This window comes from Protopterus annectens, chromosome 2.part2 (assembly GCF_019279795.1).
Source record: "Protopterus annectens isolate FY-2018-M chromosome 2.part2, PAN1.0, whole genome shotgun sequence".
NCBI lineage: Eukaryota > Metazoa > Chordata > Ceratodontiformes > Protopteridae > Protopterus > Protopterus annectens.
The window spans coordinates 646,509,654-646,537,130 of record NC_056730.1 but is presented as its reverse complement, the minus strand read 5'-3'; the positions used below and the strand labels follow the sequence as shown (position 1 = coordinate 646,537,130).

The window sequence follows — 27,477 nt, the reverse complement described above, 5'->3', positions numbered from 1 at the left end:
TGTAAAAGAGTTCAGTGTTGTTACATATTAATAAAGTTCAAATAAGCCTAGAAGAAAGATTCTGCTAGTACTGTAAGATTAGATAAGTGATGCAGCCTGTAATCCAGAAATAAACATTAAACAAGTCTCAAATAGAGAGTCTGCACCTGTATTGTAATATCAGATAACTGCTTCAGCCTGAAAATGAGTGGTAATCAATCAACAAAGGATAAACATGTGTCAAATACATCCCTTTTAAAATCTGCCATATGAAATAAATGAGTCAGTTGGAAAGGATTGTTGTAACCCAGTAAGAAATGTTAATAACGCCTAGAATTAAGTACCATCCTGAAATGTAAAAATAAAACAAGTGAGAGTGTGAGAAAGAGGGTATGAATCTACCAAGAAAGCTGTAATAAGTCTGGAATAAAGTTATACTGCAGTGAGTACATAATGAAACGAATGAGACAGCCACAACCAAAGAGTGAAATATGTGTAATAAAGTACTGAACCTGGATTGTGTCTGTCCCACAATTTGGATATGTTGCTGTACCCTTGCAATATGGAGATAGTATGGTTGTATGAAATACTGAACATCCACAGTTGTCTAGAGCCATATAAATCAAATGTAGCAGGATGCTGTGCCTGAACACAGCCAGATATGAACATGTATGAATAAAAATGGAATGTATATTAATGTAGCAGTAACATGTTTACGTTGTTAATGTAATATTTCATCACCCTACCCTATTTTCACAAATGATGCCATTCCACACCAAACTGAGTATGTGTATACACAATTAATTCCCATGGACATTTGTCCTGTTGTTTCATACATATCTGCATGTACGTTGATGCATGTGCCCTGTTCACATATCCAAACCTGATGGCCTGTTGCCACCAATCAACCCTGCATGCTGTTAGAATGTGTACTGTTGTTCTAAATATGCATGTGTTATGCTTGCTGTTCAATGTTCGGAATTCATGGGTGTTTGGTTAATGGGAATACTGATGCATGCTGTTACAACTAATGTTGAATGGTGTTGCTTGTTACTAACCCAAAATGTCATAAAATACTGCTAAACATAGGACAACAGGGAAGGCGGGTTCCAGCGGACCCACCTCTTCCACCTCAGCTGGCGAGTGCACCTGGCACCAGTGCCCAGACCGGAACCTCCTCTGGTGGCCCTGTGCCACCTTCAGGTGGAAGCACTGCAGGGGATGGGGCTCGTCCCCCCTCTGCAAGCCTGGCCGGAGGAGAACGTCCACTCACCCTCCATAGTGTCCGGTCTGTGGTGCGTAGCGAGATCAGGCGTTCTGTGCTTGATCCCCTACGCCAGCTTGAGGCGAGGGTGGCGCAACTCACGGGTGTGCCTGCCCATCCTATACAGCCCCCAGCACAGCCCCGTCCTGGGCAGTGAAGGCGCAGTGGTAACTGCCCATGGATGGGGATCTCAGTTCCACTGTTGACATCTGTGGGCTCATGGGCTCGCGATATCCAAACATCCATCCCCGTCAATTGTGTTACCCCCCCACATGTGTCATACTCCGCCCCTGTATGCGTCTTGTTTGTCTTGTCTGTTAACCTCCCCAACCTACCATCCCAAATATACCTACTTCCTGTACCTCACATTCCACTCTCACCTGAAAAAAAAATAAAAAAAAGGGCACTCTGTTCCCACAAAAAAATTACGCCCCATACATATCTGCCCATTTTGCAAACATGTCTGCTGGACATGTCAACTGATAATTAAAATTGGCTGTACAACATATTTTGTTGTCCTCACCCCTCTCTCAGGGGTGGAAGGTTTCAAATTTCACACCAAATTACACAGATATTCACAGCTGTTGCTGATAAAGAAATGGGCAGCTATGGGCCTTCCCTACAGCCTTCCTGCAAATCCCAAGCTTGTTTTCCTACTGTCCTACCCTCTTTGTGCCCCCTTTTTTACCACTTTCCTATCTCCCCATTTTCTTTTCTTTAAAAGAAATTAGCATGGGTGTTAGCGAGTGTAAGCACTATAAAGCACTAGTCAGCGGGTGTGCGCTTCTGTGCACTTAGCTAAGGGAGTGTGCACATAGCTAAGCGACTGTGCGCATGCGTGAGCATCACGCAAACCAGCGCAAACCCACTTACAACTGCTTAAAAGTGCCTTAGTCACTCTGTATGACAAGGCCTGTAGTCTGCTTATCAGGAAAATAAAATACCCCTGTCAGTCTCGAACCCCAGACCTTGGAAACACTAGTCTGCATGAATTACCACTGAGCCACATAAGATATACAAGAACATGGTGCTGAAAGAAATATATCATGAAATACAAGGAGTGAATGTAACGGGAATATAGGAATGCCATTACACAAAGCTTGTTCCCTGTATGTTTAGTGGCAATTCTTGTGGAATTGCATTACATGAGTGTGATAAGAGAAACAGCCATGCTAGTAGGTAATAATGTTACAGTAGCACCTTACAAACCACACAAGGTATCAGAGCAGGATAAACACCACCATATTTGAATAGGTACGAGGCCAGGCATCCCAACTGTGACTGATTTACAGGGATGTCCTTGATTTGTCAAAAAAATGTTACCTGTGCCCCACTGACTCCCTGTGAAATGTACTAACAGTAGGCAGAAAGGTGGGGAATCCCACGTAATGTTCACCATCAATAAGTTAAAGTAGACACTACTTGCATGTCAGAAATGGTGTAGTAATACAAATGCTCAAAACACACACAGTCCCCACACTCACAACTGCAGAATATCTGAAATATATCACGGGTGTATTCCACTGCTATGTACCTTTCCCTGAGGCTGCTCAAATATATACCTGAGAGTATCTGAGGCCTGCAAGTGTCAGAAACACACCGGCATATCAGCCTGTCTGCTGTTACACACTCTGCAAATAGCTGTAGAATTACTTCCACAAGCACACCCTCATGTAGGAGTACAACACAGAAATATCAAAGGATGTAGCCATCTAACAAACTAAGGACAGTATAACAGTTTACAAGCACTGCATGTGTGTGATATTCATAACTATTAGTACAAAATACAAGGCCCTACTACTGCTCAGCATCAAAATAAGATACCCTTGTAAGTGTCAAACCCCAGACCTTGGCCTCACCAGACTGCATGCAGTGCCACCAAACCAAAGCAAACATATATGAATTTACTGCTGAAAGAAATATAACATGCATTACAAGGAGTGAATGTAAATGGAAAATAGGAAAGCCATAGCAACACATTCCAGTAAAGAGAAATATCAGGCCTTCAAGGAGTGAATGTAAAGGGAAAATAGGGAAGCCATAGCAACACATTGCAAGAGCTACAGTTGTATACCAGTTAATTCACAAGTCCCACAGGAGAGTACATACTCCCATGTAAACAGTGTTAGCATTAGCAGGTGTGAGTTAACATACACACTGAGAAGAATGAACTGGAAGAAGCAACAGTCAGGTTTCAGTACAACATGCATTTCAGTGGCTACAACACAGCCTTAGATATGAGAGACATACCAACCTTCAGACTGACACAACAGTGTCCACAGCAAACCAGCATGGTCCCCACCTTGCAAAACTGAAAGGCCTATGCCTACCTAACCTAACATTTTATAGCAGTGTACTGAAATCACAGTGAGAACTGCAATTATCGCACAGCAGGCTGCATGCAATTAGTAAATGCTGGCCACCAACTGGTGCAGAGGCCATCACATGCACATGTGCAGATACCTACAAAAGCAGCCTGTACTGCCAGTCCACACATGCAATACTTTCATTGCAGCGACTGGAGGGAGAGAGAGAGAGAGAGAGAGATAGACAGACAGACAGAGACAGAGACCCCCCCCCAAAAAAAAGCAAGGCAACAAGCAAGCAAGCCAGCAAGCAAGCAAACCAGCAAGCAAGCCAGCCAGCCATCCAGGCAGCTCGCCAGCCAGCCAACCAGGCAGCCAGGCATCCAGCCAGCCAGCCAGCCAAATGTAAAAAGCTGTTAGAGACAAAGGTAATGTAAACTACATAATCTAATAATCTACATACTGTGAACCCTCCATATGTGTCAGCAGTCTGTATATATATATATGTATATGAAGATGTGCATAGGGCAAGGGACATACTGCAACTGTTAGTGAAGGCTGGACATACATATGTAGTTGAAGATTGCTATGTGCACATATCAATGTAGGTTGTAGTGTGTGGCATGGAAAACAGCATGCAGTGCAGGTATATGTCATGTGGTGGTGAACTTCTGTGGGACTGAGCCAGTGAGGCCTGCTACAGCTATACGGCCTGAGGACAGCATAATGCATTCTGCACAACACTGTGCAATATCATTACAGAATGGTATGTCTCACAACGGTTACAAAACTGACATCCCCACCATGAAAAGTGGGCATTCTATGTGCCAAGATGTGCATGTAGTTGTACAGCAATGGATGTTTATAAGTATGTGTGTGTGTATGTGTGTATATATATATATATATATATATATATATATATATATATATATATATATATATATATATACGTATATGTACAAAGAGAGGTATGCATAGATAGATAGACATATATAGATAGATAGATAAAATATGTATATACATATAGATGTAATAGACACATACATATATAGATATATATATAGATACATACACATATACAGATAGATATGAATGTCTATAGATAAGTATGTATATGAATATATATATATATATATATATATATATATATAGAGAGAGAGAGAGAGAGAGGGACATAGGGGCAGATGAATTGCAACAGCTGCCTGGTGACCAAGGCATGGACTGAACACCAGTGTTGATACAGGAGTACCATACCCCATTCCAAAACACTTTAACCACTAACTACCACATAGGTGGTTGCCTGCCTACTACTGGAGGTGTCAGAAGCGAACATGGGAAAAAAGTGTACAATAGCCTCCCCTTTGATATCCACAAATATGCTATACCCTGGACTAAACCACCCAGCATTAATAAACAAGGCTCCTCATTAGTAGATGTCAGACATTCCCCGGATGAATGTTATGGAGATAGGTAATATGCTGTGTGAGTCACCTCTGTGTAACTGTTTGACAAGAGCAAGTACAATCACATTACATGTGTCTCAAGGGGCAGGGTAACATAAGGCTATGCTGCCGTAGGCCCAGGGCCAATAGCATAGTACCTACCTATGACACAATGCACACACATGTACTCAGTGCAATACCAACTATGTGAGGTGGAATGAGTGTGACACTGACTGTGTGCAAGGTCTGTAATGGTGTGATTGCTCAGCGTGACTTTGAGTCTGTCATGGTAGTCCATGTCCTTGGTGTGAGGCCAGAGAAAGATGTGTCAGTTATTGGGATACTAACATACTAGGTTGCCATATGTTGTGCAGTAGTTCCCTGTGTATGACTGCAGTGTAGGTAGGGGTATGGCAGCAAAGACTAGGGTGGATTACCAGTGAAACTGTAGATGTGCATTGCATGCATTGCATGGGATGACAATATTCTCCATCCAGTAGCTTGAGACATACCCCCAGTGTGAGGTTGTGCAGTGTACCTCAAACAGTGTGCCGAGTGCTGGTGTATACTAGTTTGTTGTATGGAGTGTGGCAGGCACTGTCACACAGTTGTAGGCTGAGCACTGATATGTAGTAATGTACATGTGTATCCCCTGATAGATAGACAGATGCTATATATGGCAGTTCAGTGATATCAGTACAGTAGAGTATTACATGTGCCATATGACTTGCTCACATATTTATCTTTTCCTTCCAGGGCGATGGTGCATCACCACAGCCCGTGTTATTCAGCTGCAGAGGATGAGGAGATACACCAGAGCCTGGTGCGGGATTTCAATACACTGTTTTCCAGGACCAGCCAGAACCAGTAGGAGAGGGCTACACTGTGGCAAGACCTTGTCCGTCGGGTAAATGACATAGGCATGCATAACCAGACATATGAGCAGGTACACCATCACTGCAGTGATTTAATTAGAAATGTCCGTCAGTGTGCGTCTGATATCCACAGACAACAGCTTGCCGCAGGTGGTGGGGTACCTATTCACCCCCCCCTCACCAGAGTGGAGGAGCTACTCCTAAGTGTTGTGGCTCCAGGCCAGCAACAACAACATCCACAGACATGTGTCATGATGGAGGCCGGAGCCACCCAGCATGTGGACATGGAGTGTGCAGGTAACATGCCATAACTTTAGTTGACTGTTCTCTGCACTGGTAGTTTATGCATGTGTGAGATGTGTTCTGTGTGTGTAGCTGTTATCCTGCCTATTCTTGTGCAAGATTGATATTCTGAATAGCATCACTACACCTGTGAATGCCAACTGTTGTACTACTGTACTGTAGCATACTCACAGTATCAATGGCACAGTTGTAGCCACTGACAATAACTCTCTTATTTGTGCAGGTCCCTCTGGAGTAACAGCAATGCAGCCAATCCATGCTGGTGAGTGTGTAATAACAATACTGTTAATAGTAATAATAATATTAATACTAATAATACCCTCAAACAGTATTGTGTATGTGTTGGATTGCAGGTGTGTGTGTGTTTGTATCTGCTGTACTGAGGAGTGTGCATGTGTGCATGTGTGCATGTGTGCCTTTGTGCATGTGTGCATGAGTGCATGTGTGCCCGTGTGCATGTGTGCCCATGTGCCCGTGTGCCTGTGTGCATGTATGCATGTGTGCTCGTCTGCATGTGTGCCCATGTGCATGTGTGCATGTGTGCCCATGTGCATGTGTGCCCATGTGCATGTGTGGTAACATTGTGTACACATTGTAAACTGTGTTTCCTGTCTTCCTCTCACAGGTTCCGGTGTTGCTCTGTTGGCGTGCAGCAGGGAACCTGAATCCAATGCTGGTGATAGTGATAATGATGCTACATGTGTAATGGCATAGGGAGGTGTGACAGAGTCTGTTGTTGGTCAGCCAATCAACAGTACACAGCAGTCAACCCCATCAATGCGCACAGTCATCCTGCCGATACATCCATTGTCACCAATGTCCTTAGCTGAGGGACAGCATACAGTGGGCATTGACCAGGGTAATGTGGTATCAGTGGCACATGCATCCCCTCACAGCAGCCATGGCCAGAGTCCTGACATAGTACCACACAGGCAGATATCCAGGGGTTCTCGTGGGAGCATCTGTGGTCGTACTGCCCCTGTCAGACGTGCCCACAGAGGTGTTTCAACCTCAGCTATGTTCCGGGCTGTAATGCAGGCACAGGCACGTATGGAATGGTACACCAGACAGGGTCTGAGGGAGCTTAGAGCACATCGCACTGCTATGAATGACACTATGCGCGACGTTGTGGCTGCCATCCGTACTGTTGGCGAGGTCATTGATAGACGTTGGGGGGACACATTAGATCTGTTCCACAACTTCATGTCCATGAGCCAGGGCAATGCAGGATGGTTGAGGCGTCGACGTGGACATATGCCAGAAACATCAGCAGCTGGCAGTCGTCACGGACGACAACAAACCAGCAGCCGCTCTGACAATGCCAGTACCAGCCCCAGCAATGCTGGGTCTGTGCTGTCATCAGAACGTCCTAGAAGACCATGTGCACGTGGCTCTGGACAGTCCCAGCAGGGACATGTGTCCAGTCAGCAACCCACTGCTTCTGATGACAGTACCCAGTCTGGCTTAGTACCTGATACTGTCCATAGCACCCCTGCCAGGCACAGGTACCGTGTCCGTGGCCAGAGACAGTGATCTGTATGACCTGGCAGGTACAGTCTGTGGCTGTCCACAAACACCCGTATATGGCAGCCATGTGGTGGAACTGTGTGCATGCATACACACATGCATAATGCTAACACCTATGGCTAACACATACACACACACACCGCATCAACATTGCCCCATGTTGTACTGTTGTCCCTCACTAATACACACACACATACATGTCAATTGGATGTGTCAATGGCAGACTCTGGCAAACCAAGTACACACCCTGTGCATATGATGAAACTGTGCCACCTCCTGCAATCTGTAACATTGATGCAGGAACAGGATAGCATGGTGCTGATGCACAGGGTGACTACATAGCACTGTAGTAATATTATCATGTTGTTCACAGTACAGTGTAATGATATCATTGTGGGTATATCCCAGCATGCCTGATGCATTAACACTATGATTGTAATTGTAGTTTTTTATACACCAGTGTTAATTCCAAAAGTGTAATGTCTGCACATGTGCCACATAGCAGTTGTGTGTACCTGTGCCTGCATGTGTTGTGGACTGGACAGTACATGTGTGATGTTTGCAGCACACAGTTGCAGGTGTACATTTGTGAACAAGGTGGAGTTACATTCTCTGCATGTAGATGCGTAGTGCACACATGGCAAGGGTGACATGCACCATGTGACACAGTAGTCATACACTGTAGTTCATATTGGTGGCCACTTTGTGTTGTACTACACATATGTCTCACCTGGGGTCACATAGGTTCATAGGTTCATAGGTTTATACTAGGCTATCTGCCCTAAGGCATTTATAAGCCTAGCTCAAATTTTTGTGGCTTACGCCACCCCTTATATGAAAAAATACTGTGCCCATTAGTTTGTTGTGCCTCTGTCCAGCAGTGACACAGAGATGATTCGGGGTAAACCCTCGATCTCCCATCCACAGGTCTAGATTTCTCTTGAACAGAGTCAGCGAGGTGCTCTGCCTCACATGGACCGGGATTTTATTCCACAGCATAGGGAGTCTCTGAGTGATAAATCTATCCCTCCAGCACGTCCTATTTATAGCCGTGCTAAGGTTTAAGTCGCTTGCTCTAGTGGTTTTGGTGGATTTGGATTTTTTGAGGTGGAGCATGTCCGTTAATTCCGGGTTGGACATGGCCTTGTATGTCAGGCACATGTCACCTCTGAGCAGACGGTATGCGACTGAATAGAGCTGGAGTTTCTTCAATCTGGCAGCATATGACAGATTTTGGAGTCCCTTTATCCTTTTGGTGAGGAACTTTTGGGGTCTCTCCAATTGCTGCAGATGTCGGGTGAGATACATCCCGAATGGGGCATTGTACTCGATCATTGTTCTGATAAGTGAAGAGTACAGGGGAAATATGACCTCACTAGATCTGGATGTGAATCCCTTCATGATCAGGTGGGCAATGTAGAAGGTCTTTCTAACCACTTTAGCAACGTGAGTGTCAAAAGAAAGGCCACTGTCAACCTGGGTCCCCAGGTCCCTGATAACCTCTTCTGTGCTTAGTGGATTGTCACCTATATGGTAGCTTGGGGTTACCTTGTTTTTCCCAAAGGGTATGACTATACATTTTTGGCATTTAACTTCAGGCCATGGCTCTGGCACCAGCTATCTGTTTCTGTGAGTCCCTTCTGAAGGATATCCGTGTCCGATGCACTTTCCACTATGGCCCAGTTTGCAGTGTCTGCAAACTTTGTCAGAAAGTCCTCCCATGTTGGCCTGTACTTCTGAGAAGTAGATGCCAAACAATAGGAGCCAAGGACCGAGCCCTGTGGGACACCACTTGTGACCGGCTTGGAGTCTGACACAGCGCCAGCAACTCTAACCCTGTGGGTTCTGTCCTTAAGCCAGTTTGCAACCCATCTTGTGACATATGGGTTTACATTTAAGCTGGTAAGTTTTTCTACAATACCCGAGTGGGGTATTGTGTGAAAGCTTTGCAAGGTCAAGGTAGGCTGTATGGACTGCCTTTCCCTCATCAATGGCCTTGGTGACTGTTTGAAGAAGTCGACCAAGTTCAAAGGCATGATCTTCCCTTGACAAAGCCAAACTGGGTCGGGTCCAATGTCTGCAAGTCCCTATATCTTTGTTTATGAGCTCCATTATGATCCTCTCCATAGCTTTGCAGACTAGACTTGTTAAGCTTATGGGCAATTACCAGGGTCCGTGAGGTGCCGCCTTTGTGGAGTGGGACCACAGTTGCCGTACGCCACTCCTTGGGCACATATCCTGTGGTAAGGCTGAGATTAAACAGCTGCCTTATGTGTGGGTTTAATTCCTCATTTAGCTCGTGTAGCACACAGCCGGGGACACCATCCGGTCCCATTGATGCTGTGTTTTTAGCTTTAGAGAGAGCAGCTTTCACCTGCACATTTGAGATGTCCTGGAGGCTACACTCGGCTGGGATAGTTATCTCTCCTTTGGGGGGGGGGGTGAAGTTTGCACTGAATTTGTCTGCCAGTATGTTGGCAATGTCTGTGGGTTCAGTGATTTTTGTATCATTTTGGACTAATTCTGAGCATATCTGGGAGTTTCCACCCAGGTTCCTAACATAGCTGAAAAAGGCCTTATGATTGTCCTTTGAATCCATGGCAATTTTCTCTCAAAATTGGCCTTAGTTGATTTTATGAGTGCTCGTATTTTTTACTAATAATGATCAGGGGTGACTTCCCTTTTATGGATTTTGTTCTATCATGTAATAGCTTTCTCCTCTTATTGTAAAGTTTGTTAATGGCTGGGGTCCACCAGACTGGACGTTTGCCCTTTGTGGAAAGAGTCTTGGTTTTATTTGGGATTGCCTGATCCATGCAGTCCTGGAGGTGTTCATAGAAGGCATTTGTAAGGGCTTCCGCAGCTTGGGTTGTGGTTTCCTCTGGCTCAGGGCCTGGAAGGATACCACCCCAGCCTGGATTAGTGTGAAGTTGGCTTTAGAAGTTCTTCACTATGGTCTTTTTCTTTGGGGTGGGGGAGCGATGTGGATTTCCAGTGAGATTAGTTTATGATCAGATCTCACCAATGAGGGATATACTTCGGTGTGGAGCATTTTGTCCCCATGTTTGTGACAATGAGATCTAGTATATTTTCTCCTCTCATGGGAACAGTGACTAGCTGTTCCATGGCATTTGAATTATGAACTCCAGGAACTGTTGGGCTAGAAAGTTAGGGTTTGAGTAATGTTCCCAGTCTATATTCGGTAGTTGAAGTCACCCAATATGATGGTGTTTGGAGATACATTTATACCCTCCACTGTCTTCAGGAAGGCTGTGTGGGGTTCCGAGAGGGTGGCCTGTAGCATGCTACAATTTGTAGAGCAGTTTTGCCTATGGTTAGTTGCACCTGGATGGTTTCCAAAGCTAATGCGTTGCCACGAACCACGAGGTGTGGGTATCCTTCATGAAAATGGATACACGCCCTCGTTATGTGGTGTGGTCCGGTTTTGGGGCGGGCATGATATGAGGTAAAACCTAATAGTGCGGGTGCTCTCAGGAGCCTTGAACCAGGTTTCAGTTACAGCACAGACATCGATGTTCTCCATACTGAGAAGGGCCTCGAAAGTGCATTTTGAGATTTAGACTTCTGGCATTGAGCAGCATTACCCTCAGTTTCTTCCCATTTTTGTTTTCTAGGGTGGTAGGTTTAGAATTTGAGCCTTGCCTAAAAAGCACTATGGGGGTGGCAAGAGCCTTGCAATATCGGAATCCCAGGTGTGACAGGTGCAAGCCATCCCTTGGCAGCGTGGCTTGTCAAGCATGTCATCCCAGGCAGACAGACACTGGATCCCCTTTGAATGACACCAGACATTAAGCCAATTGTTAAAGCTGATCATCTTGTCTCTATATTGTGGCATCATTCTTGGTGAAGGAAGGATACTGCTCAGGGTTAGGGTCATACCTGCCTGGGCTACATAACAGAGCTCCTCTATGTCTCTTTTCATGTAGTCCAGGGAGGTGCGTCTCAGGTCGTTCACACCAGCATGGACAATGACTGTGTCATATTTGTACTTGCCGTGGAGTGACCCAGTGCTTGTGTTATGTGGCGGATTCTAGCGCCCGATAGGCAGCTACTGTGACCCTCTCCTTGTTCAGCCTGGTGAGTGGGGCGTCAGTGTGTCTGACTATGGAGTCACCTATGACAAGTATGTTTGGTGTTGTATTTGGCCTTAAGGGCTGTGACTGCTTTGCACACTGCTTTTGTGGTTTATGTGTTGCTTGTGGGGTGTCTTGAGGTAGCAGTTGTTTGGGTGTCTGCTTTGGAGGCCTCTGCTGTTTAGGTAAATTTTACTCAGAGCCTCCAGTATGTCTTTGTGTGTTTATGTGTTTGATTCAGTGGAGTGGTAGCATTATGTGAGGCTGGTTTTGTGGTGTGTGTAGTTGCCTTCTCCTCCTGTCTGGTCTTGCCAGTCCTGAGTTGAGAGAGCTCAGCCTCTAGTTTGGCTAAATAGCTGCATCTCTCGCAAGTATTTGTGTTATGTGGGAGGAGGAGAGGGTTGTCTGTGTACATGAGGCAGTTATAACATTGCCTCAAGATTCCCAGATTCACCAGCTGGACCAGAGAGATTGACAACTGACCTTTGGACATGCTAGAATAATATTGGGAAATCCTTAATTGAAAACAAGGGCCAGTGGGGAGTGAGGGTGTATGTATGACATGGTTTGACAGTATGCTGTGGGTCATACAGTTTACCAGTGTCAATGGTTTGCATTCTGGTGGTAAGGCTCAAAACACAAACCCACCTACACAGGTATCACAAGGGATAAAAAACTAGAAGTAATGATACTCACTGCCAGACATCTACACCGCAAGATGCATGCAGTCCAAACTCTACTCAGCATGGAGAATGTTGATATCTGTGCAGTAACAGAAACCTGGTTCAAGGCTCCCAAGAGCACCCTAGCACTACCAGGTTACACCTCATACCATGCTTTACAGCCCCGAAACATGGAACTAACTACGAAAGGGGGTGAGTATCAATAATTGTCAGGGATACCCACACCCCCAGGTTGGTGCCACAGCATGAAGCATCACAGACTATCCACGTGCAACTAACAGTGGATAAAACTGCCTTCCAGTTCATAGCCTGCAACAGACCACCCTCCTAAACCTAGGAACCCCACCTGGCCTACTTAAGAACACATGAATATATGAAGGTCTCTCCAAACAACATTATATTGGGCAACTTCATCTACCCACACATAGACTGGGAGCATTACTGTAGCTCCAACACCCTAGGCCAAAGGTTCCTAGAATTCATAAACTCAAATGCTATGGAACAACTTGTTACCACTCCCACAAGAGGGGAAAACATACTGCACCTGATCATCACCAACATGGGGACTCCATGCTCCAGACTAGAAGTGTATCCCTCACTGGTAAGATCAGACCATAGAGTAATCTCACTGTATATTCACATACCAACCCCAGCCCCTACCTAGAAAACCACAGTGAAAAAGTTGTCTAAAGCATATTCCACACACCTCAAAACCGAGACAGAGGTGGAATCCTTCAAAGCCCCCGGGCCTGTGGAAAATACAGCCCACACTGCTGAATCCTTTATAAACGCATTCTATGAACACCTTCAGGAATGTACAGATCATGCAATTCCAAATATAACCAAGACCCAATCCTCCAAAGACAGGCGTCCTTTCTGGTGGACCCCAGCCACATAACAGAAAACAATAGAAGGAGGTAGCTACTACATGATCGAGCAATATCCCACAAAGGGAATTCATCTCTGATCAGTATTTGGAACAAAATACGGGCACTCATAAAATCGTCTAAGGCCAGCTTCAAGAGAATAATTGCACAAGACACTAAGGATAATCACAAGGCTTTCTTTAGTTATGTTAGGAATCTGGGTTGGAATTCCCAGATATGCTCAGAAGTAGTCCTAAATGACAAAGAATACACGTAAGCCACATACATTGCCAACATCATTGCTGACAGGTTCAGCACAAACGTCTCACTTCTGTGTCACTGTTACACAGAGGCAGAGTATACTAACCTGGAAAAAGGCCATAACAAAATTCATTTAAAATGGGTGGCGAAAGCCAAACACAGTCTGGCTAGGCTTATAACTGCCCTTGGGCAGATAGCCTAGTATGAACCTATTAGCCTATTACATGATGTATCCTCAACTGATACACAGATGTAGGAAACCCAGTGTCAATGATATCCCTGTAGTACTACACTATACCATGTAGCCATTCTTACTGAGCCCCACACATCCCTGGGAAAAATACTGTTTGCCATATAACAGTCTCACGCACATGCCAACACACTAGGGATATGTTCATCCATGACTGGAAATGCATACAGTGGCCTACAATGCATTCTGCACATGACACACATGACTACCACAAGGGTATCATACAGACAGATACGTTGTCCAAGCTATGCTCTATTACTGTAACACAACTGTAACTTTGTCATCAGCATGTACTTACCATAGAATTCCAATAGTACCATGTAGGTGGCAGCACCCATCATGTAGAACGGGTAATGGTGTGTACATATGGACAAGTGTTTCCTTGTCTATCCTGTGATATTCACATTTCCAAAGGTATTGTGCAGTCCCTTGGGGTATCGCCTAAGCAAGCAGGTGTTTTTATGCATATCAGCAACAGTTGCCATACACCTACACTGGATGTCCATTACTCACAGACTTTGCTGTGTTATAACATGTGTGACATATACTCCAGACATGAACCCTCACCCACATTAATATATCACAGCTTTCATGACTGTGTGTCACCCAGTTTTCCTAGGACCAGATCACTGCAGTAGCCTGCATTGTCATCAACATACATGTATGGCGTACGGTCTGGGAATCTGCAGCACATGCTGGCAAAGGTAACAACTGTATTCATATGAGGCAGGCTTCACACATAGGAACTATTGCAGGACACAGGTACATATCTGTATGTGGCACACACATACCTGATGTGTGCATTGCAATTACTGTTATAATTATATGTCATACAATAATAAAAGCAAAACCCACCACACATTGACAACCTGTGTGACAAACACATACATGGCTTTTGTAGGATTCAAACCCCTACCTAACTATGATATGACACTTGAGAGAGATGCATTAGCACAGCGCGCTATTCACATTACTGGGTGGTTTCTCTTCTCCTGCTGTACTTATAGGGTGCTGACATCATCAGTCTTTACAAAGAGGAATGTATATCATGTAGTGTGTTATTCCAGTTGTCAAAAGGGACATTTCTTTCAAAGAGAATTGCACACCCCACAGTATATTACTTATGTCTGTGTTGTCATTTAACTGTGCACACTGGGCAGATTGCTGTATTGTGGGAGGTTCCTGGCTTAACACATACAAATGCCAGATATGTTTGACCGACTGCTATACTGAGACATGGCCTAAGTGTGTGAGCATGCCCAGTTCAGGCTTTCCATGGTTTGTTGCCTGACATATGTCTCATCTATCAAAGTGTGTGAGCATGCCCAGTGTGACCTTTCCTTATGTTGAGATCTGAGGTCCACTACATTTGTGATTGTGTGTGAACTTGAACAATATTTGACATTTATAGTGTGTGTGTTGGAAGTCATGTTGTGTTCTTACTGCCCAACTGCTTTGTGTCTGAACCCAACAGGGATTATGCTGTGCCTGCAGGGTTTCCATTGGACAGTTTGCATACACTTGTCAACATTCTTTCATACTGACCAAACACTGTAATAGTGTAGTGGTTCAGTCCTTTCACTCTGGTGCACAGTATCCTGGGTTTGAGTCCCATCACTGCTTTAAATATTCATACTGAGCACACCAGACTAAGGTATGACCATGTTGCATTTTGTTCAGCTATGGCCTACTTAAACCAGGCTTGTCCAACATTACTAGTGTATTCCGCAACTTGGGTGGACATTGACAAACACTAGGCTACGTGCCCTAGAGCATTTCTAATCCTAGTCAGAGTGTGTATGTCCTTCAACACACATTTTAACTGGAGTTTGCCAAGACATTTTTCAAGGTTAGTATACTGTGCCTCTGTCTAACTGTGATGTAAAAGTGATACCCAGGGTAAACCTACAATCTGCCATCCACTCATCAAGATTCCTCCTGAAGAGAGTCAATGAGGGACTCTCTGGCTAACCTGGACTGTGAATTTACTCAAGAGTGGAGGGAGCTTCTGGGTTATGGATCAATCACTACAGCATGTCCTAATTATTTCAGTGCTGAGGTTCAGGTCTCTCATGTGCATAGCTCAATGGGATTCAGATTTTACAAGGTGCAGCATGTGCATTGATTCCAGGTTGGACATGGCTTTATACATCAGGCACAGATCGCCTCTGGGCAGGCAGTATGCCACTGTGTGGAGCTGCAGTTTGTTTAATCAAGCAGATTTGGGGTCTTTCCAGTTGCTGGAGGTGTCTGCTAAGGTACATCCCACAAGGGGCATTGTACTCAATTGTGAGCCTGATGAAGGATGACTGAAGAGGCACGATGACCTCCCCTGATCTAGATGTGATTACCTTCATGATTAGGTGGGTATATGACATGTTTTTATAACCACTACAGCCACGTGGTTGTCAAATGTGAGATTTCTATCAACTTGTGTCCCCAGGTCTCTTATTACTTCTTCTGTACTTAATGGGTTACCACCTATGTGGTAATTGGTGGGCACTTACTGTTTTTCCAAAGGGGATGACTATACACTTTTTTGTGTTTAGCTTGATGACATGGCTGTGGCACCAGTTGCCTGTTTCTATGAGGCCCTTTTGTAGGATGCTTGTGTCAGCTGGAGGGTTAGATATGGCGCCCAGTTTGTAGTCATCTGCAAACTTGTTCAGACACAGTCCTTCCATGTTGGCCTGTACCTCCGAGAAATATATACCAAACAGGGGGGTCCCAGGACCGAGCCTTGTGGGATGCCAGTTGTAGCTAGTTTGGACTCTGACATGGCTCCAGCATTTCTGACCATGTCAGTTATGTCCTTGAGCCGGTTTGCAACCCATCTAGTGACATAGGGGTTTATATTTAAGCTGGTGAGCTTATCTATAATGACCACGTGGGGTATTGTATTGAAGTCTTTTGCAAGGTCCAGGTAGGCTGTGTGGACCACCTTCCCCTCATCAATGGCCTTGGTGACTGTTTCAAATGACTCAACCAGGTTTAAGGGGCAGGATCTGCCCTTAAGAAAGCCACACTGGGTAGGGTCCAGTGTCTGTAGGTCCCCAATATCTTTATTTTTGAGGTCCATGATGATCCTTTCCATAGCTTTGCAGACCATGCTAGTCAGGATTCTGGGGTGATAGTTTGCATGATCCATTCAGGCACCACCTTTGTGGAGAGGGACCACTGTTGCTGTTTGGGTACATATCCTGCGGTAAGGCTGAGATTGAGCAGTAGTTTTATTTAGTGTTCAGTCCTTCTTAGACTTCATGTTGGATGCAGCCCGGGACACCATCTGGTCCCATTGATGCTGTGTGTTTTGCTTTAGGGACGCTGGCTGTTACCTGAGCATCTGTGATGTCAGGGGGCTAGCACTCTGCTGGGATAGATATTTGGCCTTTTGGTGGGGGGGGGGGTTTGCACTGAACCTGTCAGGTCAGATGTTGGCAATGTCTGTGGGTTTGGTGTATTGTTTGTCATTTTGGACTAATTCTGAGCATATCTGGGAATTCCCACCAGGTTCCTACCATCAGTAAAGAAAGCCTTGTGAATATCCTTAGTGTCCTGTACAATTTTTATCTCGTAGCTGGCCTTAGAGGATTTTATGTGTGGCCATAGTTTTTTGTCATAATACTGATCAGTGATGCCTTCCCTTTTTGGGTTTTGCTCTATCATGTAGTAGCTTCCTCCTTCTCTTGCATGGTTTGTTAATGGCTGGGGTCCACCAGACAGGATGCCTGCCTTTGGAGGATTGGGTCTTGGTTTTATTTGGGACTGCATAGTCCATGCATTCCTGAAGGTGTTCATAGAATGCATTCATAAAGGGTTCTGAGGTCTGGGCCATATTTTCCACAGGCACAAGGGCTTTAATGGATTCCACCTCAGTTTGGAGGAGTGCATAATTTGCTTTACACATGTTTTTCACTGTGGTTTTCTGGCCAGGGACTGGGGTCAGGATGTGAATATCCAGTGAGATTACTGCATGGTCTGATCTTACCAGTGAGGGATACACTTCTCGTCTTGGCCATAGAGTCCCCATGTTAGTGATTATCAGGTCCAGTATGTTTACCCGTCTTGTGGGAGTGGTGACAAATTGTTCCATAGCATTTTGGTTTATGAAGTCTAGAAACCTTTGGCCTAGGGTGTTGGAGCTAGAATAATGCTCCCAGTTTATGTTTGGATAGTTGCAGTTGCCCAATATAATGTTGTTTGGAGAGACCTTCATATTTTCATGTGTTCTCAAGTAGGCCAAGTGGGGTTCCTGGATTTAGGAGGGTGGTCTGTAGCAGGCTATGAACTAGGAGGCAGTTTTAGCCACTGTTACTTGCATGTGGATAATCTGTGCTGCTTCATGCTGTGGCACCAACCTGGGGGTGTGGGTATCCTTGACAATTATTGATACTCACCCTCCTTTTGTAGTTTGTTCCATGTTTGGGGGCTGTAAAGCATGGTATGAGGTGTAACCTTGTAGTGCTAGGGTGCTCTTGGGAGCCTTGAACCAGGTTTCTGTGACTGCACAGATATCAACATTCTCCATGCTGAGGGGAGTTTGGACTGCATGCATCTTGCAGTTTAGACTTCTGGCATTGGGTAGCATTACTTCTAGTTTCGTATCCCTTGTGATACCTATGGAGGTGGGGTTGTGTTTTGAGCCTTACCTATTCAAGGCACTATGGGGGTGACAACAGCCTTTGCCAGTATCCAAAAGGCCAGGGGTGATAGGTACAAGCCATCCCTAGCGAAGCATCGTGTCTTGCTCAGCATGTCATCCCAGGCTGACAGGCATTGGATCCCCTTTGACTAACAACAATACTTAAGCCAATTGTTGTAATTGATCATCTTGTCTTCATATTGTGGCATCATGCTTGGTGAGGGTAGGATGTTACTCATGGGTCATCAAGTTTGCATATACTACGTGGTGTTACATTGCTTAACACATGGCAATCATGCCTCAGGTGGTGCTGCAGGGCTTCCTATGTTGGATGCACATACTACACTCCCTGTACATGTTTGAAAGCAGGTTGTGTCAACTTAGGCATCCCTTTTACTATATGTGTGAGTCAGAGAGAGGTATAATTTCCAGGGTTCCTAATGAGCCAGTGTATGTGCTATGCATTGCCTCTTTGCCAAGGCCAAGGCATACTGGGCACGCCTCCTTCTGCCTACTGGGGCAGGCTCAGGTTGTTCCTCCTCTGAGTCAAGCTCTGCCTGTGATGGCCTTGGCAATGGTGGGGGGCTGTTTGGGCTGGGCCTATGCTGGTCCTGCTGCAGCTGTTTTCACAGAATCATATTATGTAGCATAGCACATACCATGACAATTTGGGTACATGTAGCTGGTGAGTACTGCAAGGCTAAACCAGATGTGTCCAGGCACCGGAACCATGAATTGAGCAGCCCAAACACATGCTCTATTACATTACATGTTTGTGCGTGTGCCTCATTATGGCATTCCTGTTCAGGTGTGTGTGCATTTCTGATGGGTGTCATCAGCCACGGCTCCAGTGCATAGCCAGCATCCCCCAATAGGTGACGATGTGGGATGTCCCCATTGGCAAATGTCTGGTACAGCTGTGTCAGATGCCAGATATGGGAATCATGGTAGCTTCCAGGGCAGCCAGCACACACATTCATTATTATGCCCTGGGCATCACACACAACCTGGCAGTTGATGGAGGGGAAGCCCTTGCAGTTAATGTAGGCCCTACCCTGCTCACTGGCTGGTGCTTTGATGCATATATGCATGCAGTCTATTGCACCCACTACCTCAGGGTATTCCGCTATTTGCTGGAAGAGACGCATATTGCTGGCCAATACCTCACGGGAATTGGGGAAATATACATGATCACTGACATGTGCTGACATGGCATCCAGGAACTGGTGCAGTACCCTGGATGCTGATGCCTGTGATATCCCCATCATATCACCAGTTGGTCTCTGGAAGGTACCTGTTGCTAGTATTCTTAGGCCAACACATACCTTGGTTTCCACTGGGATGGGTTCCCCTCTGTTGGTTCTGTGTGTGAGGCGTGGCCTGCACAGCACAACAATTTGCTGCAGGAGGTCTCTGTCCACTCTATAGCGCTCCACTATCTCCAGCTCATGTAAGCCCTGGTAGGTGACCCTGGGCCTGTACACTCTTCTCTGTTTCCTCACTGTGGGTTGTCTGGCATCATTTGCATTGTCACCACCCTCAGCATGTTGCATATGTCACCTTACAACAGCTATGGCAGCCCCTAGCATTTTTTGTCTGAGTGAAGCTTTTTCAGTTTTCACTTCTAGTAGCTTACTCCGGTGTTGCAGTGTCTCTTGAGAGACACATACTGCACTGTTGTTTGCAGAGTTTTCAGTGCTGGGCTGGGCTACTGTTCTGCCTGTGTAATTGCCTGATTCTGATTGTTTTCACCTGCTAGCTCTGCTAGTATTCCCTGGTGGCTTCCAACAATTTGTTGTGCTTCCTTTTTCCTGTCTGTTTCCTCAGGGGGGAGTGACGTGCATACAAGGGCAAACATGCGCACAGCAGCTAATGTGCGCACACATGCTTAGATGGACTACAACTTGCTTATTCGGGTTAAAACGCGCGCACACCAGCGCAAATGCGCTTATAACTCTTTAAACAGCCTTATACATGCTTACTCCAGCTTAAACGTGCGCAGTCACGCTTACACGCGTGCACTCCATCTTACTCGGGCTTCCCAGCACACATGCGCATGCACGCTCAGCAAGAAACTTTGGTGTTATCCACAGTGTACACCTTCCATTTCTTGGCTTTCCCTTGTCTACCTGTTGACACACCTCTTTCCATGATGTCTAACTGACAGCTTTCACATGCCACTCTGCTCCACTGAGCTTCACTTCTTTCATACATACCCCCCTGTGATGTCACCTATCTCCTACTCTGTTACTCCCCTTATTCTACCCCTACACTCCAGGGAATGTGCTCATTTGCTATGTAAAAGTGTGATTCAGTATAATAACACTCATTTACATAGGATTGCCTACTAATGCTTAGTTACATGTCTTACACTGAGCTTCCCCCCTTAGCAACCCCTACTCGGTGGCCATGTTGTTTTCAGCCTGCTATTCCCTTACACTGTAAATTGATGGTTTTCATAAAACCCACATTTGTGGGTTTTAAATTTTTATTTTTCTGTTTTCTTGCAGCGCAGCCCATTTTTAGCGGCGCTGCGCTATGTTTAAACATCGGCAATCGCCGAAAAAAATAAACATTTTTATTTTAATTTTGCATGTGGGTACGTTGCCAGTGGCCACATATTTGGCCATTGGCATGCTTCCTGGAACATATGCAACCTTTATTTGGAGCTGACAAGGCTCCACTGTGCTATTTGCAGAACGGTACTCAGTTGTCAACTGAGTACATTTCTGCAGCTAACACGGCTCCTATACGGACAGGTTTGTGCTTCCTGGATCGCAAATTTACCTCATTTGCATGCCTTTCAGCTGCAAGTGAGGTAATTTGCATATCCAAACCCTGTCCGTGTAAGAGCCGTTTTAGGAGCTCTCTTACACGCCCCTACAGGCTGTTCGTGGATCGCTCGTTGGACATGATGGCTGCATGGAGTCTTACTCTACTCTTAGACTCCGTGCAAGCCATCGTGAATCCGGCCCAGTGATTTTTAACACTAAATTAACTGAGCTCATCCTTCTGAAACAATATGAAGGATGATACTACTTTACTAAGATATCTTACTAAAAGCATGATACTATGAGATAACATAAATTAAATATTTTCATACTAGTAGAGGAACAGCATATTCACATATTATAATTTATTTCATTCTATAGCAGCAAAGAAAACACTTTTCAATGCAGATAAAGCACACTGGCCATAAAGCCTGCCTTGTGGACTAGTACATGGAATGGTACCATAGTGGCAACATAAACTGTATCACAGTGCTGACATTCTGCTTTGCCGTAGCAATATTTAGTCCACATATGTTTGTATTTAACATAATCTGACATGCATGTTCCATTCATTTAAATTTTGTTTAAATAGTTGCAACTTTGTATTTGCAATCCTTTTCTTTTGTGTATATTATCATTTTAGCTGTACTTCAAGTGCAATATAATAGACATGAAAAAAATAAAGGACAACATTACTGCTCATCAAAGAACTGCAAGCTTTATTCATTTTATTTGGTTTTGTGACCACTCCAGTATTTGATGTTCACATTTTACTTATGAACAATCGGAATGTAAACTGAAATGTGTTATCCAACATAACATAAATAATAAATATTGAAAACAAATCAAGTGTCAACATTTACATTACTGGAATCCAAGAGGGGAAAATTATAACTGGTAAGTAACTAAATGTGAAATTCTAGCTTTACTTTAAGGTCAGCACAACTGCTGTGAATTAAACATTCCAGAACAGTGATGCAATTAAAAGATGTATCCAAAAGTAATCAAAAAGTACAACACTAATTCAGTCCTTCATATTTTAAGAGACTTGCACCTTATATTAAAATGTTCTGTATAATAAATGTAAAGGTCACATGCAAATGATTGAGGCAAAACTTTTTTTTTTCACAAAACAGTGTCTGTATGTATCTTCATACATGTGAACTCTTTTTGCACAAAAACAAAGCTGATTTCTAAAAGAAGTAGGTAAAAACTTATATTAAAAGCTCTTGCCAAATGTGGAAATGTAACTGATGTGCCTCCCGATGTCCTGCACTAACTATAATGTGGCTGCAGAACATAATTACATCGTTATTGTAACAAGTACTGTGAAGAATTAGGTAACTGCCAACCTGTCAAATAAATAGTTTGGTAAAAATACTATCTAAGTGGTAGTTAGATCTTTGCCAAACTATTAATTTAACATGTTAGCAGTTACCTAATTGCTTCACAGTCTTTAGACATTCCAGTTAACCCTAATTAGCTCTTACCTCAACAATGATAAAATTATGTCCTGCCAGCACAAAGGACATCACTAGAAAAACCCATTACACTTCCACAGTCAGATGACGTTTTAAAGTATTTCTTTTACATTTAAACTTAACAACTACATTTTAAAAAACAGTGTTAGCATGCATAGATGAAAATAGTGCTTGCATGCATGCAGAAGTATAACAATATTATTTCATTTAGAATCAAGGTTATATGAAAGAAATGTGTGTCTGGAGTCTACCACATTCCTTTTAGTCAGGACACCACACATGTCCAGTGATTTGTACTTGATATACTTATTTTTGTAATGCATAATCATTTCTGAACTCTACTGAAAATGGCTCAGCAAAGATCATGGATGAAGCAGTAATCCCTAGAAGGTCTGCAAAGATGGTTAAACCATATTGACATTTATGAGGTGAACTTAATGAAAGTCATATCTTAGCTCAATGTATCATCATATGCCTGACATTCTTAAAAGATGCCTGTGTACTTCTATGTGGTTGTTGCAGTATTAGTCTAGGAAATCATTTATTTTACAGCTGTAGTATTCAGTCTATTATATGGCTGGTAACCACACTGAAGTTTTATGATCCTTCATATAATCAAGGGCTCTGGCATGGTATTTATTCAGCAAGCCACATAAATGCTAACTTACATGGTTCAGCATTTACAAAGTGAAGAGTTCACGGGCATTATTTATTTATGTACATACAAATACATTCCGGTTTGTTAACTGGAATGGTCTGACTAGATTATTTGTCCTTTTTCAGCAGAACCCTTGAGAGAAAAGCTCCATAGTAAAGTAGCATTAACATAAAGGCATGCAACTTACTTAAATTAAAAGTAAGTCGGCATCAATCAAATTACTATAAAACCATTAAGAGTACAGTAGTGACTCAGTACAACACACAATCATTTAGTAGTTTTTGATGCAACTATGATGTGTCGAACGTTACAGCTTCGTGTCACCCAATGCATTTGCTGTGGATTTGTGGTCTCGGGCATAGTACTCAGCTAAAATGCTTTCTGGAATACGCTTGAGCAGTTCTTTGGGGAAAATACGAAGCAGCTGCCATCCTATATCCAGGGAGTCAAAAACAGTTCTGTTTTCATATGGGCCTGTAAACAGAAACATTATCTTGCGTTAGAAAATGGCATAAAACAATGCATAAGTAACTGCAAAATGTTTTATTCGAATTTAATTGAAAGAAAACTATCTTACTCAAACACATCTGATAACACTTTAGTCAAGCATTTTGAAAATGTTCCCTTTATTATCACTTTTTTAGCATTTTCAGTAAAAGTTGAACACTTCAGCTAATTTTAGTCACAGAAGCAAAAGAAAGAATTTAAACGAATTGGCTAAAACCTGGGAAGTATGTATTTGTGACTTGATGTGACTCAAATTAATACAGGCCTCATGCTGCTCTTACAAAGTCTTTATTATCATCCTAGCTGTACTTCAGGTGAGATATGAGATATTAGAAAATAAAAGACAGCATCATTGCTCATGTAAGAACTGCAAGCTTTATTCATGTTACTTGGTTATATGCTCTCTCTAGTATTTGGGGTTGAGATTTTAGTTAAGAACAATTAGAATGTAAATGAAATTTGTTAACCAATGTCAGCAACACATTTCTGAGTTTCAACAGTTTCTATGATGGTTTCTTTTAGTACCCAGCAACTCTATTACAAGCTACTATTATCAACATATTCTTTTCTTCTTTCCTTATTTTGTGGTTAAATCATTTGTACGGGTCAACAGAGACAATATGTTGACTGTGATGATATTAAATGCCTGCAAGGGTGCATCTGAATACATTCAGCCCATTTTGTGAAGTATTTTTAAGTGTGACAATTTATTTTAGCTCACCACTGCCTAAGAAAACTTTACATCCTACTCAGCAACAGCTCCTTGTGGTCCTGCAGAGTGGTGCTAGCAGTAGAGAAACGAAAAGAGTGACTGCTTTCAAGATATAAGTATATTTTTTCTGTTACTACCTATGCGACCATCCTTTCTTGCCAAAAAGCAAGTTTACACTGCTGATTTAACTGTTATAAGCTTGTTTTTGTGTTTTTATTACCTGCACTTAGTTTAAAAGTTTGTTTGTTGTATTTAACTGTTGAGGCTGCCCACTCAAGTGTGCTAGCCTGTGCATTGAATATACTGTAATTCTCCTGTTGTTTTCCTGAAAAAAAAAAAAAAAAAAAAAATATCCTTGTTTCCCGCCTTTCCTAAACTAGAATAGTCCCTTATACAGGCTTTGCTGTATTCTGGACTTTTGGATAGTTCCTGTGTTGCCCATTTCCTTACTTGGATAGAAGGAAGTTACTTTGCTCACCAGTGGGAGTGGGGAGCCTTGAGCAGCCTATTTGTCCCTGAAGGAGTGACCTCAGCACAAGAATCTTGTAGTAATTGGCCGTTTTGGGCCATTTCTAGCTCTTTGAAGTTCCCTGCATAAAAACCCACTTTAGCGTGGCTTTGCGCGATTGTGCGCATAACGCAGCATCAGGCAGCGCCGCTTAATCGGGTTTAAACTATTCCCGGCTCCACAAAGTCTGCTCTTCACTTTTTCCCTTAGAACTCCTCTATTTCTCAAATTAAACACCCTATTCTCAATCTAAGACCCTGCACTTGCCCAAATAAGCAATCCTACAATCTTGCACTAATAAACTAAAAGCACTACATCCTCATATACTCTCCACAATTACCTTGTCCCCTATTGGTCCTTTGTAATTAAGTGATAAAAGAGTTCCCTTTACTACTCTAGCATGTCCAAAGGTCAGTTAATGGTTTCCTCTCCAGTCCAGCTGGTGAATCTGGGAATCTTGAGGCAATGTTACAACTGCCTCATGTACACGGACAACCCTCTCCTCCTCCAAACAGGTTCAAACATATGTGAAAGATGCAACCATATAGCCAAACTGGAGGCTGAGCTCTCTCACCTCAGAAATGGTGTAACCAGTCAGGAGGAGAAGGTAACCTCACACAACACTAATCCAGTCTCACATAGTCCTACCACAACAGCAAACCAAACACATAAACACACAAAAACATACTCAGAGGCTCTAAATAAAAATCTACCTAAGCAGCAGAGACCTCCAAAGCAGACATCCAAGCAAACGCTACCCCACAGCAAAACATGTGCAACACATAGCTCACAAAGTCAGTGTGCCAAACAGTCACAGCCCTTAAGGCTGAAAAACACACCTGATATACTTGTAATAGGTGATTCTATAGTCAGACACACTGACGTCCTGCTCACCAGGCTGAACAAGGAGAAGGTCACAGTGAGCTGCCTGTTGGATGCTAGGATCCGCCACATAATGCAAGCACTCAGGTCACTCCAAAGCAAGTACAAATATGACACTGTCATAGTACATGCTGGTGTGAATGACCTGAGACGTACCTCCCTCAACTACATGAAAAGAGACATAGTGGAGCTCTCCGATCATGTAGCCCAGGCCGGTATGACCCTGACCTTGAGCAGCATCTTACCCTCACCTAGAATGATGCCGCAGTATAAAGACAAAATTATCGATTTTAACAATTGGCTAAACTTTTGGTGTCATTCAAAGGGGATCCAGTGCCTGTCAGCCTGAGATGACATGCTCGACAAGCCACGTTGCTTCGCTAGGGACGGCTTGCACCTGTCACCCCTGGGCTTTCGGATACTGGCAAAGGCTCTTGCCACCCCATAGTGCCTTTTTTAGGCAAGGCTCAAAAGACAAACCCACCTCCATAGAAAACACAAAGAACAAGAAGCTAAGGGTAATGCTGTTAAACACCAGAAGTCTAAACCTCAAAATGCATGCACTCGAAGCTCTCCTCAGTATGGAGAACATCGATATCTGCGCAGTGACAGAAACCTGGTTCAAGGCTCCAGAGAGCACCCCAGCACTACCAGGTTATACCTCATATCATGCTTTTTGGCCCCAAAACTCGGACCGAACCACAAAAGGAGGGGGAGTATCCATATTTATCAAGGATACCCACACTTCCAGGTTAGTGGCGTTGCACGAAGCATCAGAAACCATCCATGTGCAACTAACAGTGGGCAAAACTGCCTTTCAGTTTATAGCATGCTACAGACCACCGTCTCAAAATCAGGAATCCCACTCGGCTTTCCTGAAAACATTGGAGAACATGAAGATCTCTCCAAACACCATTATATTGGGTGACTTCAACTACCCAAACATAGACTGGGAGCATTACTCAAGCCCCAACACCCTAGCCCAAAGGTTCCTGGAATTTATAAATTAAAATGCCATGGAACAACTAGTCACAACTCCCACAAGAGGGGAAAACATACTTGACCTGATCATCACCAACATGGGGACCCTATGCTCCACACCAGAAGTATACCCCTCATTGGTAAGATCAGACCATAAATTAATTTCACTGGATATCCAAAACCCGACTCCACCCCCAGCCCAGAAAACCACAGTGAAAAACTTCTCAAAAGTGAACTTCACACTTCTCAAAACCGAGGTGGAATCCTTCAAGGCCCCCGGGCCAGTGGAAACTACAGCCCAAACCACAGAATCCTATATAAACGCATTCTAGGGAAACCTCCAGGAATGCATGGATCATGCTATCCCAAACAAAACTAAGACCCAATCATCCAAAGGCAGGCGTCCAGTCTGGTGGACCCCAGCCATAAATAAGTTGTACAACAGAAGGAGGAAGCTACTACATGATAGAGCAAAATCCCTAAAA

General features: G+C 43.9%; 1 protein-coding gene across 1 annotated transcript in view; it reads right to left on the bottom strand.

Annotated features, from left to right (window-relative positions):
* Positions 1 to 21,959: 21,959 nt before the first annotated feature.
* The window catches only part of ATP6V1B1 (ATPase H+ transporting V1 subunit B1), a 1,526,458-nt gene continuing 1,520,940 nt past the window's right edge, over positions 21,960 to 27,477 (bottom strand). Inside the window, exon 14 of the mRNA XM_044064065.1 lies at positions 21,960 to 23,876. Within this exon, the coding sequence (XP_043920000.1) occupies positions 23,710 to 23,876 (167 nt within the window). The 3' untranslated portion in view covers positions 21,960 to 23,709. The remainder of the gene's footprint in view (positions 23,877 to 27,477) is intronic.